This window comes from Aspergillus foveolatus, assembly GCF_047715535.1.
Source record: "Aspergillus foveolatus strain CBS 279.81 unplaced genomic scaffold BDW70scaffold_46, whole genome shotgun sequence".
Lineage (NCBI taxonomy): Eukaryota > Fungi > Ascomycota > Eurotiomycetes > Eurotiales > Aspergillaceae > Aspergillus > Aspergillus foveolatus.
Window position 1 is genome coordinate 168,344 of NW_027396110.1, and position 18,672 is coordinate 187,015.

At 50.7% G+C, this 18,672-nt stretch overlaps 5 protein-coding genes across 5 annotated transcripts; 2 read left to right on the forward strand and 3 right to left on the reverse strand.

The window, feature by feature from the left end:
* Nucleotides 1-156: 156 nt before the first annotated feature.
* Nucleotides 157-1,738, forward strand: BDW70DRAFT_140965 (putative disulfide isomerase). The gene is made up of 3 exons (XM_073737707.1): nt 157-345; nt 403-410; nt 472-1,738. Exons 1-3 carry the CDS (start codon nt 193-195, stop codon nt 1,676-1,678), a joined length of 1,368 nt encoding a protein of 455 aa, XP_073593674.1. The 5' UTR covers nt 157-192; the 3' UTR covers nt 1,679-1,738.
* Nucleotides 1,739-1,744: 6 nt separating this feature from the next.
* Nucleotides 1,745-5,173, reverse strand: BDW70DRAFT_169868 (ribosome biosynthesis protein KRE33; the record flags this gene model as incomplete). The annotated part of the gene is made up of 2 exons (XM_073742795.1): nt 1,745-2,094; nt 2,178-5,173. 2 exons carry the CDS (start codon nt 5,171-5,173, stop codon nt 1,890-1,892), a joined length of 3,201 nt encoding a protein of 1,066 aa, XP_073593675.1. The 3' UTR covers nt 1,745-1,889.
* Nucleotides 5,174-6,086: 913 nt separating this feature from the next.
* Nucleotides 6,087-9,498, forward strand: BDW70DRAFT_169871 (putative capsular associated protein; the record flags this gene model as incomplete). Its single annotated transcript, XM_073742796.1, has 6 exons — nt 6,087-6,130; nt 6,379-6,622; nt 6,702-7,106; nt 7,164-7,307; nt 7,358-7,788; nt 7,874-9,498. 6 exons carry the CDS (start codon nt 6,087-6,089, stop codon nt 9,399-9,401), a joined length of 2,796 nt encoding a protein of 931 aa, XP_073593676.1. The 3' UTR covers nt 9,402-9,498.
* A 1,403-nt stretch (nt 9,499-10,901) lies between these two features.
* On the reverse strand, nt 10,902-12,221 carry BDW70DRAFT_90137 (glycoside hydrolase family 16 protein). Its single transcript, XM_073745158.1, has 2 exons — nt 11,678-12,221; nt 10,902-11,609 (listed from the first exon to the last, which is right to left on the reverse strand). Exons 1-2 carry the CDS (start codon nt 12,022-12,024, stop codon nt 10,928-10,930), a joined length of 1,029 nt encoding a protein of 342 aa, XP_073593677.1. The 5' UTR covers nt 12,025-12,221; the 3' UTR covers nt 10,902-10,927.
* An 807-nt stretch (nt 12,222-13,028) lies between these two features.
* On the reverse strand, nt 13,029-18,236 carry BDW70DRAFT_90135 (CORVET complex membrane-binding subunit VPS8). The gene is made up of 3 exons (XM_073745157.1): nt 17,797-18,236; nt 17,303-17,741; nt 13,029-17,242 (listed from the first exon to the last, which is right to left on the reverse strand). The coding sequence occupies exons 1-3, from the start codon at nt 18,145-18,147 to the stop codon at nt 13,290-13,292; spliced, it is 4,743 nt and encodes a 1,580-aa protein (XP_073593678.1). The 5' UTR covers nt 18,148-18,236; the 3' UTR covers nt 13,029-13,289.
* Between the last annotated feature and the right edge of the window lie 436 nt (nt 18,237-18,672).

The window sequence follows — 18,672 nt, forward strand, 5'->3', positions numbered from 1 at the left end:
GCGGAGTTGGCAACCGTGACATGCCAAGACTCACGAGCGTCAGGACTGAGGACACCTTGCTTCAATTTCTCCATCCCTGTCCTGCCATAGCTCAAATACAACTCTTGTCCTCGCTGACATGTTTAATTTATGACCATTGACTTGCTCGTCCAGATCGTACAATTTACCAGGCAGTAATCGCACACTAACACTATGCTGCAGCCGAGTTCTGCGCTTCTCCTCGTCGCGTCGCTTCTGGCAGCTCTGCCAATCAATGCGGACGGACTTTATACTAAGAAATCCCCGGTTCTTCAGGTCGATCAGAAGAGTTACAACCAACTCATTGCTAATTCAAACTACACTTCCGTATGTGGTACCATTCGGCCCCCAAGTGCCTCGAATTCAAGCTAACACAGGAACTAGATTGTTGAGTAAGTCCCCATACCTCGCAGACGTGTTACGAGCGTTTTCTGAATGCCCTGAACTCTTTAGGTTTTATGCGCCTTGGTGCGGCCATTGCCAGAACTTGAAACCTGCCTACGAGAAAGCCGCGAAGAACTTGGACGGTTTGGCCAAGGTTGCGGCCGTCAATTGCGACGACGATGCGAACAAACCATTCTGTGGGCAGATGGGAATTCAAGGCTTCCCGACGCTGAAGATTGTGACGCCGTCCAAGAAGCCTGGAAAACCCAGAGTTGAGGATTACCAAGGGCCTAGGACCGCCAAAGCAATTGTCGACGCGGTAGCGGAGAGGATCCCGAACCATGTAAAGAGGATCACGGATAAGAACTTGGATGAGTGGCTTTCTCAGGACGAGAAAACACCGAAGGCCATCCTTTTCACTGAGAAAGGCACAACAAGCTCTCTGGTCCGCGCCCTCGCGATCGAATTTCTGGGTAGCATTAAAGTCGCCCAAATCCGCGACAAGGAAACCGCTGCCGTAGACAGGTTTGGTATTACGGAGTTCCCAAGCCTAGTTTTGCTTCCTGGAAACGGAAAAGAACATATAGTTTACAACGGTGAACTTAAGAAAGGCCCAATCGTCGAGTTTCTCAGTCAAGCAGCGGCTCCTAATGCTGATCCTGCTCCCGTTACTGAGAAAACAAAGAGCAAATCTTCAAAGTCGAGCGCGTCCGGAAAGCAATCAACATCAAATGAACCTTTTGGCTCTGAGGATTCTACTACAGAAGCTAAACATGCCGCCCCAACGTCTACTCCCCCGCCCGCTATCGACACCCTCGGAACCCCTGAGGCTCTAGAAGCAGCTTGCCTAGCACCCAAGTCTAGCACTTGTGTCCTTGCTCTCATACCAGAGTCTGGTGACCCTGACACCGAGGCCAGCGGTTCCACCAAAGAGGCACTTGAGAGTCTAGCGGAGGTTGCGCATAAACATACTCAGAGGAAAACCAAGCTTTTCCCGCTGTACAGCATCCCTGCGTCGAACGCCGCGGCCAAGGCCCTTAGAGCTGGACTTGGCTTGTCTGAGGATGGGAAGTCTGTCGAGATCGTTGCTTTGAACGCGCGAAGGGGTTGGTGGAGATTGTACGACTCTTCGGAGCGTGCAGACTTTAGTCCAGTACGGGTAGAAGCATGGATTGATGCCATTCGGCTGGGCGAAGGGCCTCGAAACAAGCTGCCAGAGGGCATTGTGGTTACGACGGATGAAGCAGCAAAGAAAGCTGATCATGATGAACTGTAAAATATGGGTAATTGTCATTGAAGGTTATCTACACAAAACACAAAATAGCGAGAATGAAACTTTGTTCTTCATACGCGTCGGTACGCAACGTAGCTTCTATTTCAACTTTTGGATATACCCGATTAACCTATATACAAAACATTACTCGAACAAACGGGACACCATTACGCATTCCACAATGACCCAAGTTGTCTAGTGAATAGATACCAGACTACCTCTTCTTCTTCCCCTCTGTCCCTTTCTGGATGATCTTTTGTCTCTTGGACTCTATCTCCTGTTCGTATATCTCTCGCGCAGTCTCGCCCTTCTTGCGCTTATTTTGCTTCGATGACTTGACGCTGACAGTTGCGGCGCCGCCAGAACGGATCTGTTTCTCTGCTTCTTCCCACCCTGCATCGCCATTACTTATCTCGTATCTGGAGGCTGTAAATCAGTTATTGTTCGCTCGCGGAGGACTCGCTTTCCGGTAAATTTAGTATGTGGAAGAGGAATGACTCACTTGTCAAGAGGTAACGCGTCAATCAGGGCGCGCTGTTTCTCGCGCATCTCGGCGTTGATTGCCTCGCCGCCTTCACGGAGCTCGTCGTCAAGACTAGTCTCGAGGGGCTTGAAGCGCTCGTCGACGACTTCGTCATGTGCATCGGCGGCTGCTGAGGTGGCAGGTACCTTCTCCGCAGGGAGGGTATCTGCGACAGCGCTCTCTTCAAGAGAGCGGAAGTGAGTGGAGACCTTACGGACGATCTTAAGGAACATGGCTAGCAATTGAGATGAGGGGAGACTGAGTTCCTTCTCCACGTCGTCAAGTGATTTGCGTTGCAAACCGATGGCGAGGAGGATGGACTGCTGCACACCGGAGAGGTTGACTTTACCAGCAAGGCGGCCGGAGAAGTACCATGTTGCAATGGTGGGGACCATATCTAGGATGACGTGGTAGTCGAGAAGGTTGTTTGCGTAGCTGTCTAGGCGCTTGAGGTCGAAGGGGGAGAAGGCTGCATCGAGATCGGATTTTGTGAGAGGCGACGGGGCGAGAGACGGGTCGAGCTTGGCGCCTGCGGTCGCGGACTCGCCGATGCTGAGGGAGAGGACGGATGCGAAGGTTCGGAATTGGTAGGAAAGAAGGGAGATAAAGCGGCGGTGGAAGTCGCGCGCGAAAGCACCGAGCCAGCTGATGTCATTTGAGCCAGTAGAAAGCGTTCGAAGCATGACGCACGAGTGTTCGCCGGTGAGGTCGTTTGGTGTTTGGCGAAGGTATACAGGGGTGAAAGAAGCTCGCTTCCAGAATTTGTGGAGGGATGGTGTGAGACCGTAGCTGACGCCGAGATAGTCCAACTGATCTGGTCGACGCTCGGACAGCTTGCCGAAAAGGGGCGGCATGGAACGGATATCGCGGACTTGAATGTTGTCATCGAGTAGGTTCGAGTTTGCAAGCTCTTCGTCGGTGACCCGGACCATCTCTTCTTGGGTGTCCACAATGTTTTCTGATAAGTCGGTGAATTTACCTTCAAAGAAGTCTACCAAGAGCTCCAAAGCGCGGGACCCATAGCCCATGCTCAGGTATTCGGGGTTAGTGGCGATGCGGACAATTCTAGCTCCAGAGAGACTGGCGAAGTCTTCGTCCTGAAATTGTTGGCTAACAAGCCAGGGGATCAAATCGCCACCAGCCCGCTGACCACGGCTCAGGCTGTTGAGAACGCTCTGTCGGCTAATGCGACCTTCCAGGGCAACCTGGATGACACAAAGTGGCTCTGGTAACTTGGCGGCGTCCTCGTCAATCGGTGGGACGAGCACAAACAGCTGGTGTGCTGGAGCATCGCTCATGAGTTGGAGATCATTGGGAGTGTTCTTGTAGTGGCTGGCAACATAAAGAGCCATCATCTGCTGGAGGAACTTTTCGGAGACAGGATGGAACGAAAACAGAGTGTCTCGGTTTACCTGGAGCAGCTGGCATTGAGAGGGATGAGGGCATCCCTGAGTGTTCATTTTTGACTTCGGTAGTGTCGCGTCGAGACACAGAACCCTATTCAACCACTTCTCGACAGAGTCACCAGGGGCGTATCTGATGGGTTCGGACAGAGTGATCTCTCGCAGTGACCGACCACCCAAGCCCTTGTCGGAGTTCTTCTCAATCTTCCCAGTCGCTCGCGAAGCAACATCAGTGTCATCCCCGGCAATCTTTGCACCGCCTCTTGATTGTTCGCGGAGCTGTTGGATCAGCTTTAGAGAGAGAGACCTGCCAGTTCCCTCGTAACCGTTTATTGTGGAAGCCATGAAAACTAGATATGGGCCCATCAGCTTTCGGACGAGCGGTAACGGGATGGCTGCAGCTTCATCAATAACCAGGAGTTCTGCCTGTCCTAGCACATGAGCGTCCTGAGGTTGAATGTATTGAATTGTCTGGCGATGTTGGCGATGGATGTTGACGCGAACAATAGCCTTGTTGAAATCAGGGTTGGTAGACTGGAGAATGGTGTAATCGGCGTGGTCGGCATAGCCGAGAGCATCAAAGCCCTTGAAGATGAATTCAAACAGAGTCTTCAAGTTCTCCGGACTTGGCGAGGTGATGAAGATGTTGCTGTAACCGTAGGCGATTGCCGCCGCGATAGCGACACCAAGAGCTGCGGATTTACCGCGACCTCTGGCGGCAGTCAGCGTAACAGTGCTTCGAAGCGTTTTTTCGGCAATCGCATCGACGAAAGTGAGCAGTGCCTTAGCTTGGTCAACAGTTCGTGCCAGGTTGACCAGGGCCCCAACAGGCTGGGACTCTGCCAGATCATCTTTAATCTTATCCAGTTCCTTCTTTGTACCCTTGCTAGTTTCATCAGTCTCATCGGGTGGTGGAAGCGGTTTCACATTCTTTCCGCCGGAGATTGGCAGCACATTCATCTCGTCGTCGATGACCAGGCAGGAGTCGCAGCTACCAAGGGACAGGATGAAACGCTCGTTAAATCGTGCGACCACATCATCATGTGCCTCCGTCCGGTATCTCGAGTGAATGTCCATCGATAATGTGTAGAGCTGTTTTAAACTGTTCATGCTCTTCAGTAGCATGATCACTGTACCGCCGCCTTCGACTGTCTCAATGGTTCGCGCGAGTAGATTCGGTGTGATCGCCTCAAAGTCCTGGAGGATACACATGCCATATGTGTTTCCCAGAATCTTCTCCGTTTCCTTATAGTACACATAACGGATCTGATTGAGGGTGACAAACAGTTCGAAAGGGTCCTCCTCATTCGGTTCTCGAATGCCCCGTTTTACCTCCCTCTTTATTTTTGCCTCCCGCTTCTTTCGATGGCTTGTAAAGCCCAGGAGGTCCTTCTTGTAGGCCCATAGCACGGACTTGTTCTGTTTAACATCGAATTGCGATCTGATATGGTAAAGGTTGACGATGATATCTTTTGCGCGGTCACCCACGACAACAAAGAAGTTGCGCTTCTTCTCCTGAATGCTATTCTGAATGAGCGCCGGAATGCGCGAGTCAATCGCTTTCCGAGGCATCTTCTCAAGCGACCGCTAGATCTCTTAAGTCTAGAAGATACTGCACGCGAAGTCTCTGCATAAAAAAAAAAGTCGGCGGTGTTTTATTTTGCCAGCGAGATATTTACCGCTTTCGACTCCGCCTAAAGGTCACGTGTACTGTCATGTCAGTAGATAAGGCTAGAAACCCATCTTCCAACTGACTTTTTTGTTCGATAGGCTGGATAGGCCATGCTCGAGATATCCTGGCCTGGCCGCCTGTGATTTGTGCTGATAGCACTTTAGCGTCCTATATGTACAACTTTGCATGCATGACATGCCAAGGATCTGCTTCATACACAAAGCCCAAAGTACAATGTATCTGTAGAACGATAGGGACGTTGGGAGTCTGCGAGAGCAGGATAGTGGTCGTCATCAATCTGAGGCAGACCCATTATTTTCTTGCTTTGTCGCAATGAGGATTTTCCCGGACCTGCTGTTTAGATAGAATGACCCCCACTTGGCGGTGCCTGCTTGCTTATCGGGGGCCAACCCTCGCCCTTAGTGGGCGGGCTAGTGTTCCCTAGCCGGTGATCCCACTGTCAAGCGCGGGTCTGGTTCCATAGACCATGGTTTTCCCATATTGTTGACGCAATCACCTTTTGATCAAGTTATCTGTGGAAACTTTGCTCAACTAATTATAGACGCCCCTTTCCTGCTTGATGATATTCAATTCCTGATGCTGTGCACCTCCAACCACATACAATTCCTCCCCCAACCTCGTGCAGTCTCCACTGTCCTTGGACCCTTCCCGACTTTGGGGACCCTGACTCCATATTTCGCACGCTCTTTCGAACATCTTCTTGCGCACTTACATGTGTTGGTGTCAATGAGAGCTGCAGTCGACAGATAGTGCCCCAATAATGGATTGGACCCCTTCACTACTTGTGCCGCTATGATTCGTTTATCTGTGGAAAACGGCCTTCGAGCTTTACTAGGGTTGGTATATGAGCTTCCCCGCATGCCAGTGGTTCTATGAGCTAACATCTGCAGGGCTTTCTTATTTTCATGCACCGTTATTGCTACTTCCTATAACACCACGTTCGCTTTCGGTAAGCCACCGTCTTGAGTGTCAGGCAGCATTCCATGTTGGTGCTAACGGTTTTTTCCTTCCCTTAAGACCATCCTCTTCACACTGCTGTCCTAGCTTGTTTTCTATCAGGCATCTCTCTATTGATTCTGAGCAGATTCGTCCATCAAATACCGACAGTGTCCACTACTCCCGTCAAATACTCTACCATCCCACTCACCGAGCTTGACCAATCCACTGCGGAAGTATTATCTCCCACCGGCGTTGACGACGTTGCAAAGGACGAGCGAACTTTGAAGTGGTGGTTGAAAATCGGCGTTCTCTCAGGAGTGTCCTGTGCGCGGATTGCTCTCTTTCGGTATATTACAGATAACATCGAGTGCGCACCTACTGGATATTCTGTAAGTTCCACAATGAGAACGAGACGAGTGTTCCACTCCATTGTCTGCATGGATACTTACAAAAGTTTGTTCACTTTAGTATCTGATTCCGTTCTTGGTCGCGATCTACGACCTCTGGCGCAACCAACGAGCTACTCGGAATTGGACTCGGCCAGATGACGCGGAGGACGATTTGCTCTGCATACCGATCACATTTGCCAGCCGCCTTCGGTTTATAATTCTACAAAGCCGCCTACGATGTATCATACCTGCGGCTCTCTTAGCATTAAGCGGCTTTATAGTTACAACATTCCAGGATGCTCGGCACTCGACATATATTTGCCCAATAGTGTCTGGGAAACATCTCAGATTGCAAACTCTCAGGATTCTCGCCTTTGTTCTTGATTGTCTAATTCTGACTGGCGGAGCGGAGCTGTCCGGCGAAGGAGTCCGTCGAGATGGAAGAAAGCTACAGACGTTGCTGTCCTGGGGATATGGTCTTCTCGTGAGTATTACCTGACTTCAACACTTGGCCGACACACCTAATGATCGCATTTCATAGGGAGTCGTCCTTTCCCTGGCAGGTTGGGTCATCTACTTAACAGCCACCGCCGAAGCTGGCACCTTTGTCACTTCGCATTACCTTAGGAGCGCTTGGGGGCAGGCCGTATTGATTACTATTCTTACTGTGTCGGCATCTCAATTGGTAGGCTCTGATTACCCTATGTCATTATAGTCAGAGACTAATACAAATAGCTCCCTTACTATGGCATGGCCGGGCTCTGTGTTTTAGCCGGCTTTATCGCGAGTTACTTCAACCTAATGTCGACATTGTTTGAGGGACAAGAACCGTTTCCTTTGATCCCCGCATCGCATGCCTTCGCCGCGCTCTTCTTATTATGTCTTGGGGGGTTACTATTCTTGCTGTCTCGTATAGCTTCTGAAGAGGAACCACAATTCTTGCATCGGCTCAACTTGATTTTACGGCTCACAATTGCCGTAATGTTCGGCACTGGTCTAATCTGGGTATTGGGCCAGTCGAGATTAGGCCACACACATCCGATAGATTTGCTTATACACGAAGCTGCAAAGAGCCACGACATATGGCTGAAGTCTGCCAAGGAAAGTAGTAACCTGGCAGAAGCTGTTCAGCAGTATCGGATAAGATACAATCAACATCCCCCACCGTTAGTCCTCCTCCACCACCTATGAAACTGGTTTCTAATGATCTCGTAGAGGCTTCGACAAATGGTATGACTATGCCGTAAGCAGGTCTTCCGTTACGATTGACGAATTCGACGGCATCTATGCAAACCTTCTCCCATTTCGCGCCTTGGCCCCGCACGAAATTCGAACTATGACCCAGAAGCTTGCCACGAACCCGGAAAATGATATTGGCGCCCTGAGGATTCGCAACGGCACGGTTAGAATTCAAGAAGGCATCAAACCGACGCATGCTTGGATGGTTCAGAGTGCGGGCAAAATGATTGAAAATTTCTCCGAGCATCTTCCTGACATGGATTTGGCTTTCAATCTGGACGATGAGCCTCGAGTCATAGCACCTTGGGAAAAGGTAGCTGAACTTCAGAACCGAGCGAAAGCGCAACAACTGCCAGCTGATGACGATATTTCAGACGAATGGTCGCCGGAACGCGATGCAACTTGGGGCCCTATTGAGCCAGCCGATCAAACGCCGGAGACCATGTTTATCGACCGTTCTTTCCAAAAAATATTCGATCCCTATGTTGCCCCTGCTTGTCCACCTGGCTCAAAGGCCCGAACACAACGAGTCTGGAACAGACATGATCTCTGCATTGGATGCATCCGCCCGCACTCAATGGGCCAGTTTCCGACGGACTGGTCCGTGACATCTGATATCTGTCATCAGCCTGACCTCGCTCACATGCATGGGCTCTTTCTATCCCCTGCGACCTTCAGAATCACCCAAAAATTAGTACCTGTCTTCAGCCAGAGTTCGACATCCGTATTCAACGACATCATATTCCCGAGTCCCTGGAATTACGTTGATAAGATCAAATACGAGCCTTCCGATGAGCACCCGGATTCCAGGTACACCGAGAAGGAGAACACCCTCTTCTGGATCGGTAGCACAACGGAAGGTGTAAGTCACGAAGGAAGGTGGAAGGGAATGCCTCGGCAGCGCCTCGCACACTTGGTTAACAACAACACATATAATCACGTCTCAATATTTTTGCCCACTGACGAACCAAAATCGTACTCCTACCAAATATTCGACGGCCTCGCGCCCACACAAGTTCTAGGCCTGAACGCCTCTGTCAGCATTACCGATCCCATTGTCCGCTGTCGAAACGAAGACTGCACTGATCAAAAGGATGAGCTCGGCCCAGGCGGCCGGGTCGATTTCCAAGATCATTGGCAATATCGCTACCTCTTTGATTCTGACGGCGCTGGTTTCAGCGGCCGCTTCTTACCTTTCTTACAGAGCAGGAGTCTCCCCTTCAAAACGGGTCTTTTTAGGCAATGGTTCGACTCGCGCGTCACGCCCTGGCTGCACTACGCACCTATAGATGTTCGTTTACACGGGCTATGGAGCACACTTGCATACTTCGCTGGGGTGGATGCCAACGTCGACGGACGTAAAATAGAGATGAAGCGCCATGATGTTCAAGGCCGATGGATCGCCGAGGAAGGCCGCAAGTGGGCGGAAATGGCTTTACGAAAGGAAGACATGGAGATATACTTCTTCCGTCTTTTATTGGAATGGGGCCGGTTGACCGACGATCGACGGGATATGCTGGGCTTCAAGCTCCCTTCATAATCTTCTCTGGTTACTAAAAGTACTAATGGCCTTTCCCTTAGTGTGGTTGACTCGCACTTCGCCTTTTCATTCGGCGTAATGTACTAACACCTTTGGCATACTTTATATCTAGACATGTTAATATGAAAGCCTTTTAGCGACAATGAATGCTGACATATGTTTTCGAAATATTTAATTAGAGATCATTATGTAGGGCTCATAAAAGTAGTCAGCACTAATTTTTGCTTAGGCATAAAATTAACCACACCCTCCTTCAACCATCACTTCCATTTTTTATGCAATATCAGCAGTAAGAATTCGAACTTTAAATATCTTAGCCCAGGGTTATTGGTGAGATCAACCTGCAATTCTGCCGCATCGGAGCTGAGCTATGCGGGACTGTGGCAGCAGCAGAACAAGGGTCTGCATACAAACATGAAGACGGAGGCCCTGATGAAGATGACGAAGGGATCACTCTGGAAGCCTGACGTCTCAATGGGGAAAGGGCCTGTTTGCTGGACATTTGTTGGCATGAATATGCAGCATCATTTTCCTCTATCAGATTCTCGCCATGTCATTTTTCAATTTACGATGCCATATAAATCCCATTATGTCGCTCGTCCTCTGCTAGACTCCCTCACTCCCAAGCCTTCTATCAAAGCCTCCAACCCCATCTTCTTTGTTCAAACCCAAATCTTAATAAATTGAAACATGGAGCAATGATGAGGGGCCCTCGGCAAATCCTCCAGTCCTATTCTGTTCTTCAGCAACCAATCCCCATTGCTATCTTTCGACTGAAAGTAATCATGGTGGGACCAGAACGCTCTTCGCCCCATATCATGTACCCCTGCTTGCCTGATAGATCAAAGATGGGTAGGAAGGTGGGCCCCAGAGTCGAGAATGAGTATGCGAATTTGTTGTCTTTTTGGCTAATTAGTATGTTATCAGTAGGTTATATCATCAGAGGCATTGTTGCTCAGACGCGCCTTCTCGCGAAAATCTGATATGAAGAAGCTTGCCTGGCTATTGAGAAGCCGGAAATTGACAAAAGTAATGCCACCGTGTCTGAAGACTAGTGCTGCAGTAGATTAAAAGGATGAACCAACTCATAATTGAAGAACGGGGGAATCTAGTTAGGTCTCCAACCTGGCTCCAGGATAGATCAAAGAAGTGGTTACTCTGTTGACGTAGGTACGGTGGATATCAATGCTGTATGTATGTCTTGGCCGTAGCCATTGCTTGGTCTCTCATATGAGGAAAAGTAAACGCACAAGCTTCCCTTGCCCTACCGACGCAGATGATAAACCAAGGCCTAGGAGCAAGCATCTAACGAAAGTTTTCAAGAAAGATCTCGTCTTAAGTTTGAAACGAACTACCGTTACATAGAATTTACCATAAACATGGGTCCATATTCCCGTCTCAATAACTCAAATATATACATCCTCCAAATCCAGCAAATCCTCCAAAAACACAACCCACACAGAACCTCAAACTAACCAGGTATGTGCTAATATGTACTTGAAAGATAATTTCCTTTCATCTCACAGCTAGAATCCAGCATCTCTCCTCGCCCTCATCGACTTCCTCGGAAATCCTTTAGCACTTGTCTTCTCCCGCCCCTCAATCTCATCCCTCTTCGCAGCCGCTGAATCCTGATAAACCCTCAGAGAATTAATATCCCAGTAAGCATCCGCAAATGCCTCCGGATTGTTGGACACATAATCCGTGCAGCTACCCAACGAAGCGCAAGTCCCGCTCCCCCAGACATTCCCTGCCCAGTCCCCGCAAAACGTGATATCAAAGATAATCTGCATATCTGTGAAGTGGGACTCAATGTCGCAGTTCCCCGCAAATCGTGCTACAGGTGTGCCCCATGTACTCGGATCTGGATTCCCAGCCGTGATGTCAGAGGGAATAGAACTGCGCGGGAAAAACCAAACTGAGATATGGTCACTCGTCCATTCGGTGGCATAGACGCCGCCGGAGTTGGAATTGAACCCGGCGCCGTAGGAGTTGCTGTCGGGGGATTGAATGCCGCAGCCGGCGTTGTTGGCTTGGCCGGGAGCATTGACGAAGCAGTTTGAGGTGAGCAGGGTTCCTGTGAAACCGGAGGAGTCAATTGTGCAGCCATCACTGGTGTGCAGAGTCATGTGATTGTTCGTTGCGACGTTGACGTTTTCGATAATGTCAATCTCGCCGCCGTTGGGCCAGTCCGGGCCGAGAATCCAGCTGTAGTCTATCAGTGTCCTTGTTTTTGTTGAAATGGGTTTGATTGGGTTAGTGTAGGATAGACTTACAAGGCCGGCCAGGTACCGCAGCCTGTAGGCATGTGGGAAAGGTCGATGATGAAGAGGCCGTGGTGGTAGGTCTGCGTGCTTGAAAGACGCACGCTTTGGCGGCCCGAGCTGGCGATGTTGGTGTGGTCGACGCCCATGTAGACGGAGGAGCCTGAGGAGATTAGGCCTGCACTCTGCGCCGTGCCTCGATCAACGTAGTCGACATGGCCGTGGGTCGGATCAGCATCTGTAAAGAATGTGAACTTGTCGAAAAACACATCGGGGCTGTAGTCGTCCTGCAGCACATAAGCAGCACTGGCAAGCTCAGCTGCCAGGCTCATGGCTGGAAACAAAGACGTAAGACGCATTTTTACAAGACAAGGATTCGACGGAGAGCACGAGTCAGATTAGAAAGTATGGTGAAAACTGATATATCAGAAGTGGCAGCGCAATGCTTTGCTCTGGCCTTCAGGACTGACTCCAGACAAATGCCTTGACAAGGACGGGCCTTTATAGGAATGTATGGCCATCTTCCTCTTCCCTCTAGCCCCCATCCCACCCCCGGCCCTCTTTGGAGCCCTCAAAAGAATGTGCCATGGAGCCATAGACAAAACTATAGAGGTATCATCGGCCACAAATCCGTGCACCGGACCCGGTCTTGGGACTAGTACTAGACCCCGGCTTCAAACGCAGGGTAAAGCCTAATTGCTGGCAGTGGCATGCCGAGTGCATCTGCGGGAACGCACAAGAAGTAAACGGATTGGTGGAAACCCAGATTGTTAGTATGCCAGGGGCCGAGAAGACGGGAGCGACGTGTTAATTGTTCGATGGAACGCGCTTCCGCCGGGAAGGCTGCGACAGGGACGGATTCAGAAACCACCTGGAGGTATATTCAGACTTCCAATGAGGGTCCTTGTCTCAAGCGGAAAGTCGGGATAAAACGCGCGAACCAGGTCTACTATCAGGACCCAGGTACTGGACTCAGGTGTCAGGATATAGAGCACGTTTCAGATCAGAGCGTCGTGGCATCACACTCACAAGTATAATTTAGCGCTTCCACACATTCTCCGCATTTTTCTGAATGTTGAAAGCCAGAACCTGTGCAGGGTCATGTAGTCTGAAGGACTCCCATCCGCAGGGGTTTGCTCGAGTCCGCATGTAACGTGGGGAAAAGCAGGTGATTCGAGATTCTGGGATCAGGGAGTGTGATTGGGGAAGATGAAGTCTAGTCAGAATTGATTGGCGATGAAGGAGATGAGAAGGAGGAAGAGAAGGGAGTCAAGCTTTGACTCGAGTCCTCGGTCACGACGGGAGGCGGCTGCAGTGCCTGATTGGGTCTGCTGATCGTCTCTGGGGGTCGTGACTATACCCTTTTCCTTGATCTGCCCCGGCACCGGTGTTTCTGCTCGTAGCCATTGTCCCTGTCCAGTCCAACGATGATCCTCAGTTCAGATGAGTCTCGACCTTCGTCCCGGGGCAGATACCTTCCCATCTAAGCGCTGAAGAGTAGGGTTCGGAGATGAGATCCTTAGGTATCCTCCGTGATTAAACTTGCAGGACAGAGTCGGTCACACCGATGAATAACGCCTAAATGAACTATACTAATGTAACATAAAATGCAGATCGCTCATGCTCATTCGCTATGTACAGGACAAACCGGACACACCAACATCTCCCACTCCCCGTCATGCTGTCGCTGCCGAGTCGGCCGTGACTGTCCAATATCCACCAGACACTGGCGATGATAGAGGTGTCGACATGAGAACACCACGACGGCCCCTAAAGTCACACCCTCCTCTTCATGGAATTTCATCGCCGCTTCTTCGCTCGTGCTCGCGTCCATGTGCCGGTCCAGATGGTGCAGCGGCGGATCAGTAGGGGATGCTACGGCTTTGCCTTTCCCTCTCGCAGTTGCAGGGTCGACCCGTTCTTCCAGTTGTCGGGCGAGGCGGTGCTGCTTTAGCTCATTTTGCCGTTTCTCCCATGCATGCCAATGTTGGGGGCCGACTCCAGGGCCCCAGATGCGCTGGCGGCAAATTTCGCAGACCTGGCCACGCGGGCGCCATCCCCTCTGCCGTAGTCGGGTCACCTCATCGACATGCACGAATAGATCACGGTCCAGCATTCCGTTGGCGAGTGATAAGAGCGACTTTTCATAAGTGTAGGCGGAGAACACCGATGCAAGAACGGCTCGCAGCTCGAGAAGGGATGGAGACCAACGCGCTGCCCTGGTTAGGAAAGCACGAAGGATACGAAGAAATGCAACATCATTGCGTTCACCCGTCGCCGGGCCTGATCCGCTAGTACGGACCGTACTCGAAAGTAGGATAGTGAAGATGTCTTGTACCAGGGTGCGAAACGACGACACGAGCTGGGAGGCATTCGCCCCGAAGGAAGATGTTGACTCCTCTGCCGTCTCTACCTGATTCGCGAGCCCGCCATTGATTTGTCCAAAAACACTACTTGCGATGCGCACAATACCCTCGAGCAAGTCGAGCCAGAGCTCCTCGTCAAACGAAAGAGGTTGCTGCAAGGCGTTTTTGCCCCCACCGCTCCGTTCGAGAAGCGAATTCTTGGCCGTCCTGCTCTGGCCTTGGCACAGCCACGTTCCAACTTTCGCATACTTGTTCAGAGAATCCATTAGATCTTGAATTGCTTGCGCTGTGGTGGCCGAATTGGGCGTTTCCTGGACGCTCTGTAGGATACCCACCAGCCCTGACTCCAGGGTCTTCAGGTGAGCAATAAGACGGTCCATCGCGGCACGCATTTGCCCTTGTCTGGCCAAGAGTATCACAGCGGCATCCACCGCACCGCACTCCTCCATGGACGGGAGTAACTCTTCAAGCCTAATGTCCCCTTCTCGGAGGGTATCCACGAAGTCGGCTACCTTCGCAGGATCATGCTTGCAGAGTAGCTGAACGTAACGCTCGACCATCCAATTCTCAATAGACCGGGAATGGCGGTTATCCAACGCATGCTGCACTTTTTGCTCAACAATAACACTTAGGTATTGATATTGGCCATAGTCATTGTCTTGAAGAGCTTTGATGAACGTCCCATGCGTCTCTGGAGCAAAATCACGCATTGTCTGCGCGGCCACGCGAACATCTATGGCCGCAATATCATGGGCACGGGCTTCAGTCACACCGATAACAGCCTGTCTTTGCTTCTTACTCAAGTTAGAGCCAGGACGGAGGCAGTCCTGAAGACAAGTAAATATTCTTTCTCGCTCACTTGGATCTTCCAGGTATGTGAGTATCAGCTCCGGGAATTGCTTCTCGGTGCGATAAGTTGACTTGAGAATCCTGTAAAAATGCGCCTCCCGAAATAGCGGGATCATCTCTTGAATATCCGGCGGGTGGTAGATGGATAATAGGTATTCGGCGCTCAATTCGCAATCCTCCGCCATCTCCTCAGTTGGATATCGGCACAACCGCTCGAGGACTTGATGGAGAGTGCTCCCAGAAAGGAGGATGTATTGCGGGTATTTGGGAAGATTGCGAGCGATGAACATATCCAGATATATCGAATCGGACGCAGGGAAAGAGCCTGATGTCATGGTTTGGAGCAAGATGCTAATCAGATACTGTCGGTTGAAAGACAGCCGTTGGTGAGGAACCTCGTCCGGATCTTGCTCATTGAGAAAGCTATCTTCGAACGCTTCGTTTAGCATGCTCATGAAGCTAGACGTGTCAAACTTCAGCAGAACTTCAAGGGGAGAGATGGATCCACGCGTCCCAGAGAACAAATAGTCGTACAAGGCTGCCTTTGCTCGTGACGCTTCAGTATCATCCATATCGCTCCCTGTCGGATACGAGCGTGACGTGAGAATGAAAGAGAGATATGGGAAGATTTTCATCGCGTTCGTATAGTCCTTGGGCTCGTAGACGGAATCCCCATTGGCTATGGGCTGTTGAAAAGGAATCAGTCTGATCAGCTCTTCCAGGGGCCCTACGTAATCCCCCAGGCATCGGTTCCAAACGTATATAAATGCATCATAGAGGTTGTGTTGCTTGCACAATGTTGTGACTTGGTCAATATCCATCGTGCTAGTATCAAGCAAACAGAGTATCTCTTCCAGTTGACTAGCGGTATGGGTGACGACGAAGTGGTTTATCAGGGCTTTGACGGCAGTCGGTGGTAAAGATAACACTGTCCCTTCAACGATAAACGGTTCCAGCGCATCAAGGAAGACTCCTTCGGATCCATGCTCTTCGTACCAGTTAAAGACTTCATCCCATAGGAAGTCTTCGTCCGCCATACACACACAGGCTGAAATAGAGACCTCAGCTAGCTCTTCCAGCTGCTGGCGCTCAAGCCGGTCATTTGGGGCTTCTGCATTCCGCCCGAAAGCATACTTCAGAGATGCAGTTATCATCTCCAGGAGCCTTTCGCGCACAATGGGTTGCCTCAGAGCGTCTTCGTCGGGAAGACCAACAGTTAACTTTTCTGAGTTTCCGCTATAATAGGCCGTTGCTTGACGAATAGCCCCAATGAAATCACCGGCTTCCATGATAGCAAGCAGCCGATCTGCCCAATTTGATAGATTGCCGATCAATAGTTCGTTAAAGCCGAGCATGAACAACCGACCCTTGTAGGATCTGAAGCTCATATAGAAGGCGTCAGCCACAACACCATGCATGGAAGTATCCTCTTCATTAAATTGCTCAATTAATGAATGAAGCTGAGCAGAAAACAGGTCGACATGGTAAATATGTCGGTTCAACAAATCAACAGCATTAGTCACGCGCATCGTGTGGTCCTCTAGAATTAGCATTTGCTGTGTGATTGTCAGAACGGCCAACACCGAGCGACTCAACCATTGTACGGCCACAATAGCCTCGTCAGCTCTCCATCTGCTTCGGGCGCGGAATTCTAAGCTCGGAGGGCGATCTCTTAATGAATCATCTGATTCCACCTCCAGCACATCCAGTATTGTTAGTACGTTTGACCAGCAGTACACGAGTTTAGTCCTGGATATCTGCGAATCCTTTCCCTTCAGCCTAATTGCCGGAAACCAGGCAAGAGCGCCTGTCATTGCGCCATGAGCGGCGACCTCTTTCGGACGAGGTGATTTGTGTTGCGTCTGTGCCACAGGCGTTGTAGAGACGATCACCAGCAGATATGGGGTAAGCATGGCAACTAAGCCAAGAGAGTCCGTGGACTGTTCCACATTCCCAAGGGGAAGAGGCGAGAACGCAAGCACAGAACTCGGCTTCCGCGGCTTAGAGTTCTCCGACGTCAGCTGAGGGTAGCGGCCTAGAAGTCGAGTTGTCTTCACCGTACGGCCCATAGCACCCATACCGCGCGTCGCTAAATGGGAAAAGGCCATTCCTCGCTTGTCCGCAGATACGAGCGCAGTGCGCCTGGTCCCTAGGAAGCCCAAGTGTATGACCGGCGACCCAGAAATATGGCCATCAGAAGTCTGCGTCTCAACCTGATTTACAGGTATGGGAGGAATGGAAAGAAAAGGCCGCGCTGGCCTTGATATCTCCCATGTGAATATATCCCCCGAGACGTGACCTGCAGCGACAGTCGAATGATCTGCAGAAAGAGCCAGCGACTGAACTGATCCGCATTCAACAGCTAAAGCAAGAACGAGAATTAACCAAGAAGAACATTCAAAATTATAGCTATATGTCGTACCTTTCGTTCCGTGCCCAATGACAGCCTTCAAGTTCTGCTGATAATCGAATACCAAAACAATTCCTCTTGAAGTCCCAATAACGATAGACGTAGAAACCACCGTACACGTAGGGGAGCCGAAATTTCGCTTGCCGACCTCTGAAAATGCCTGGCCCGTGATTTTTCTCAGTTTTGTCCAGCGAACTACTTCCCAAGGATCCTGACGGGCCTCCTGGTCAGACTCAATGGTAGCCGGGGATAACCGGCTCGTGAGTGACGACTTTCGCGAACGGACTTGTGCAAGAAACGGCGACGACGGCCGGGTGCTGCCGAGAGATGAAGCTGACAACCTCGACTGGAACCGAAGGTCAAATGGACGATGCGACGGGCTAGGGCTGGGGAGAGGAGAAGAGCCACGAAATGCCAGCGTACTACTACTCGGCGACGACCGGATTGATCCCTAGAAAACAAAACCATTAGCGATTCTCCAGTTAAAGATGGATCGTCACACGCACATGCAGGGATGGCGTATCATCCGGGTTGGAAGCAACATCGTCAACACCGTTGGAGGAGCCTATCCTCTCAGGACGAGGGGACTGCAGCGGCGACTGCAGCGGCGACGGCGAATCGAGTTCCGTTCTCGAAACATGATTCTGCGCAGCCGGATCCTGTATATCCTCTTCTATATATGCAATTGATCCATCTTTCAATTCCTCCGATGAGTTCCCATTCTCGATAACGCCGTTGCTGTTGCTGCTGGTTGCCGCCGCCGGATGCAGTTGCAGTTCGTCCTGGTCCGGGTCCTGTCCCAAGTCGAGGTCGTCCTCTCGGGCCCAGTCATCACGGCCCTCGATCGTGGAGCTCATCAGCGGTATGTCCGAATGTTCATTTCTTCAAATGCGTGCGCAGCAAGGCGGAAGGAAAGATGCGCTGGCGGCGGAGGCGTATCTTGAGCTCTGAGCTCGAATGGACTGTAGACCGGGGACGGGCGATTCTTTGAGAGAAGTCTGGCGGTTGATGTCGAGTAAAGAGCGGTGCCTAGTTCTAATGCAAGGCGGCAATGTCAGATGAAGAAGGTCCGCCGGCGCCCGAGAGGAATGATCGCATCCAAGCGAGAAAGGAGCACGAGCGCGCGGAGTGATTGGAGATCGTCAAGGTGAGACCCGCGGAGGGAGTTGGAGGCTGTGCGGCTGCTGGGGCTTTCCGTGGTTTGTCCGTGCTCTCCTGACTGAACCACGGCCCACTGACAGGACCATTCTTCGTTGGTCTTTCTATATTATGGATCAATAGGGACTTAAAATACATTATGTAGTATAATAGTGTTATTTCGATGTCTACTCGTAATTGGGCAACCAATCTGTGCTTAACACTGAATGTGATTACAGATTCCT

Coding starts and splice junctions, on each gene's coding strand:
- BDW70DRAFT_90137 (XM_073745158.1), bottom strand. CDS start 12,024: ATGCGTCTTACGTCTTTGTTTCCAGCCATGAGCCTGGCAGCTGAGCTT. Junction 11,610..11,677: donor TGCGGTACCTGGCCGGCCTT/GTAAGTCTATCC, acceptor GATAGACTACAG/CTGGATTCTCGGCCCGGACT.
- BDW70DRAFT_140965 (XM_073737707.1), top strand. CDS start 193: ATGCTGCAGCCGAGTTCTGCGCTTCTCCTCGTCGCGTCGCTTCTGGCA.
- BDW70DRAFT_90135 (XM_073745157.1), bottom strand. CDS start 18,147: ATGAGCTCCACGATCGAGGGCCGTGATGACTGGGCCCGAGAGGACGAC. Junction 17,742..17,796: donor ATGATACGCCATCCCTGCAT/GTGCGTGTGACG, acceptor TTTGTTTTCTAG/GGATCAATCCGGTCGTCGCC. Junction 17,243..17,302: donor CATTGGGCACGGAACGAAAG/GTACGACATATA, acceptor TTCTTGCTTTAG/CTGTTGAATGCGGATCAGTT.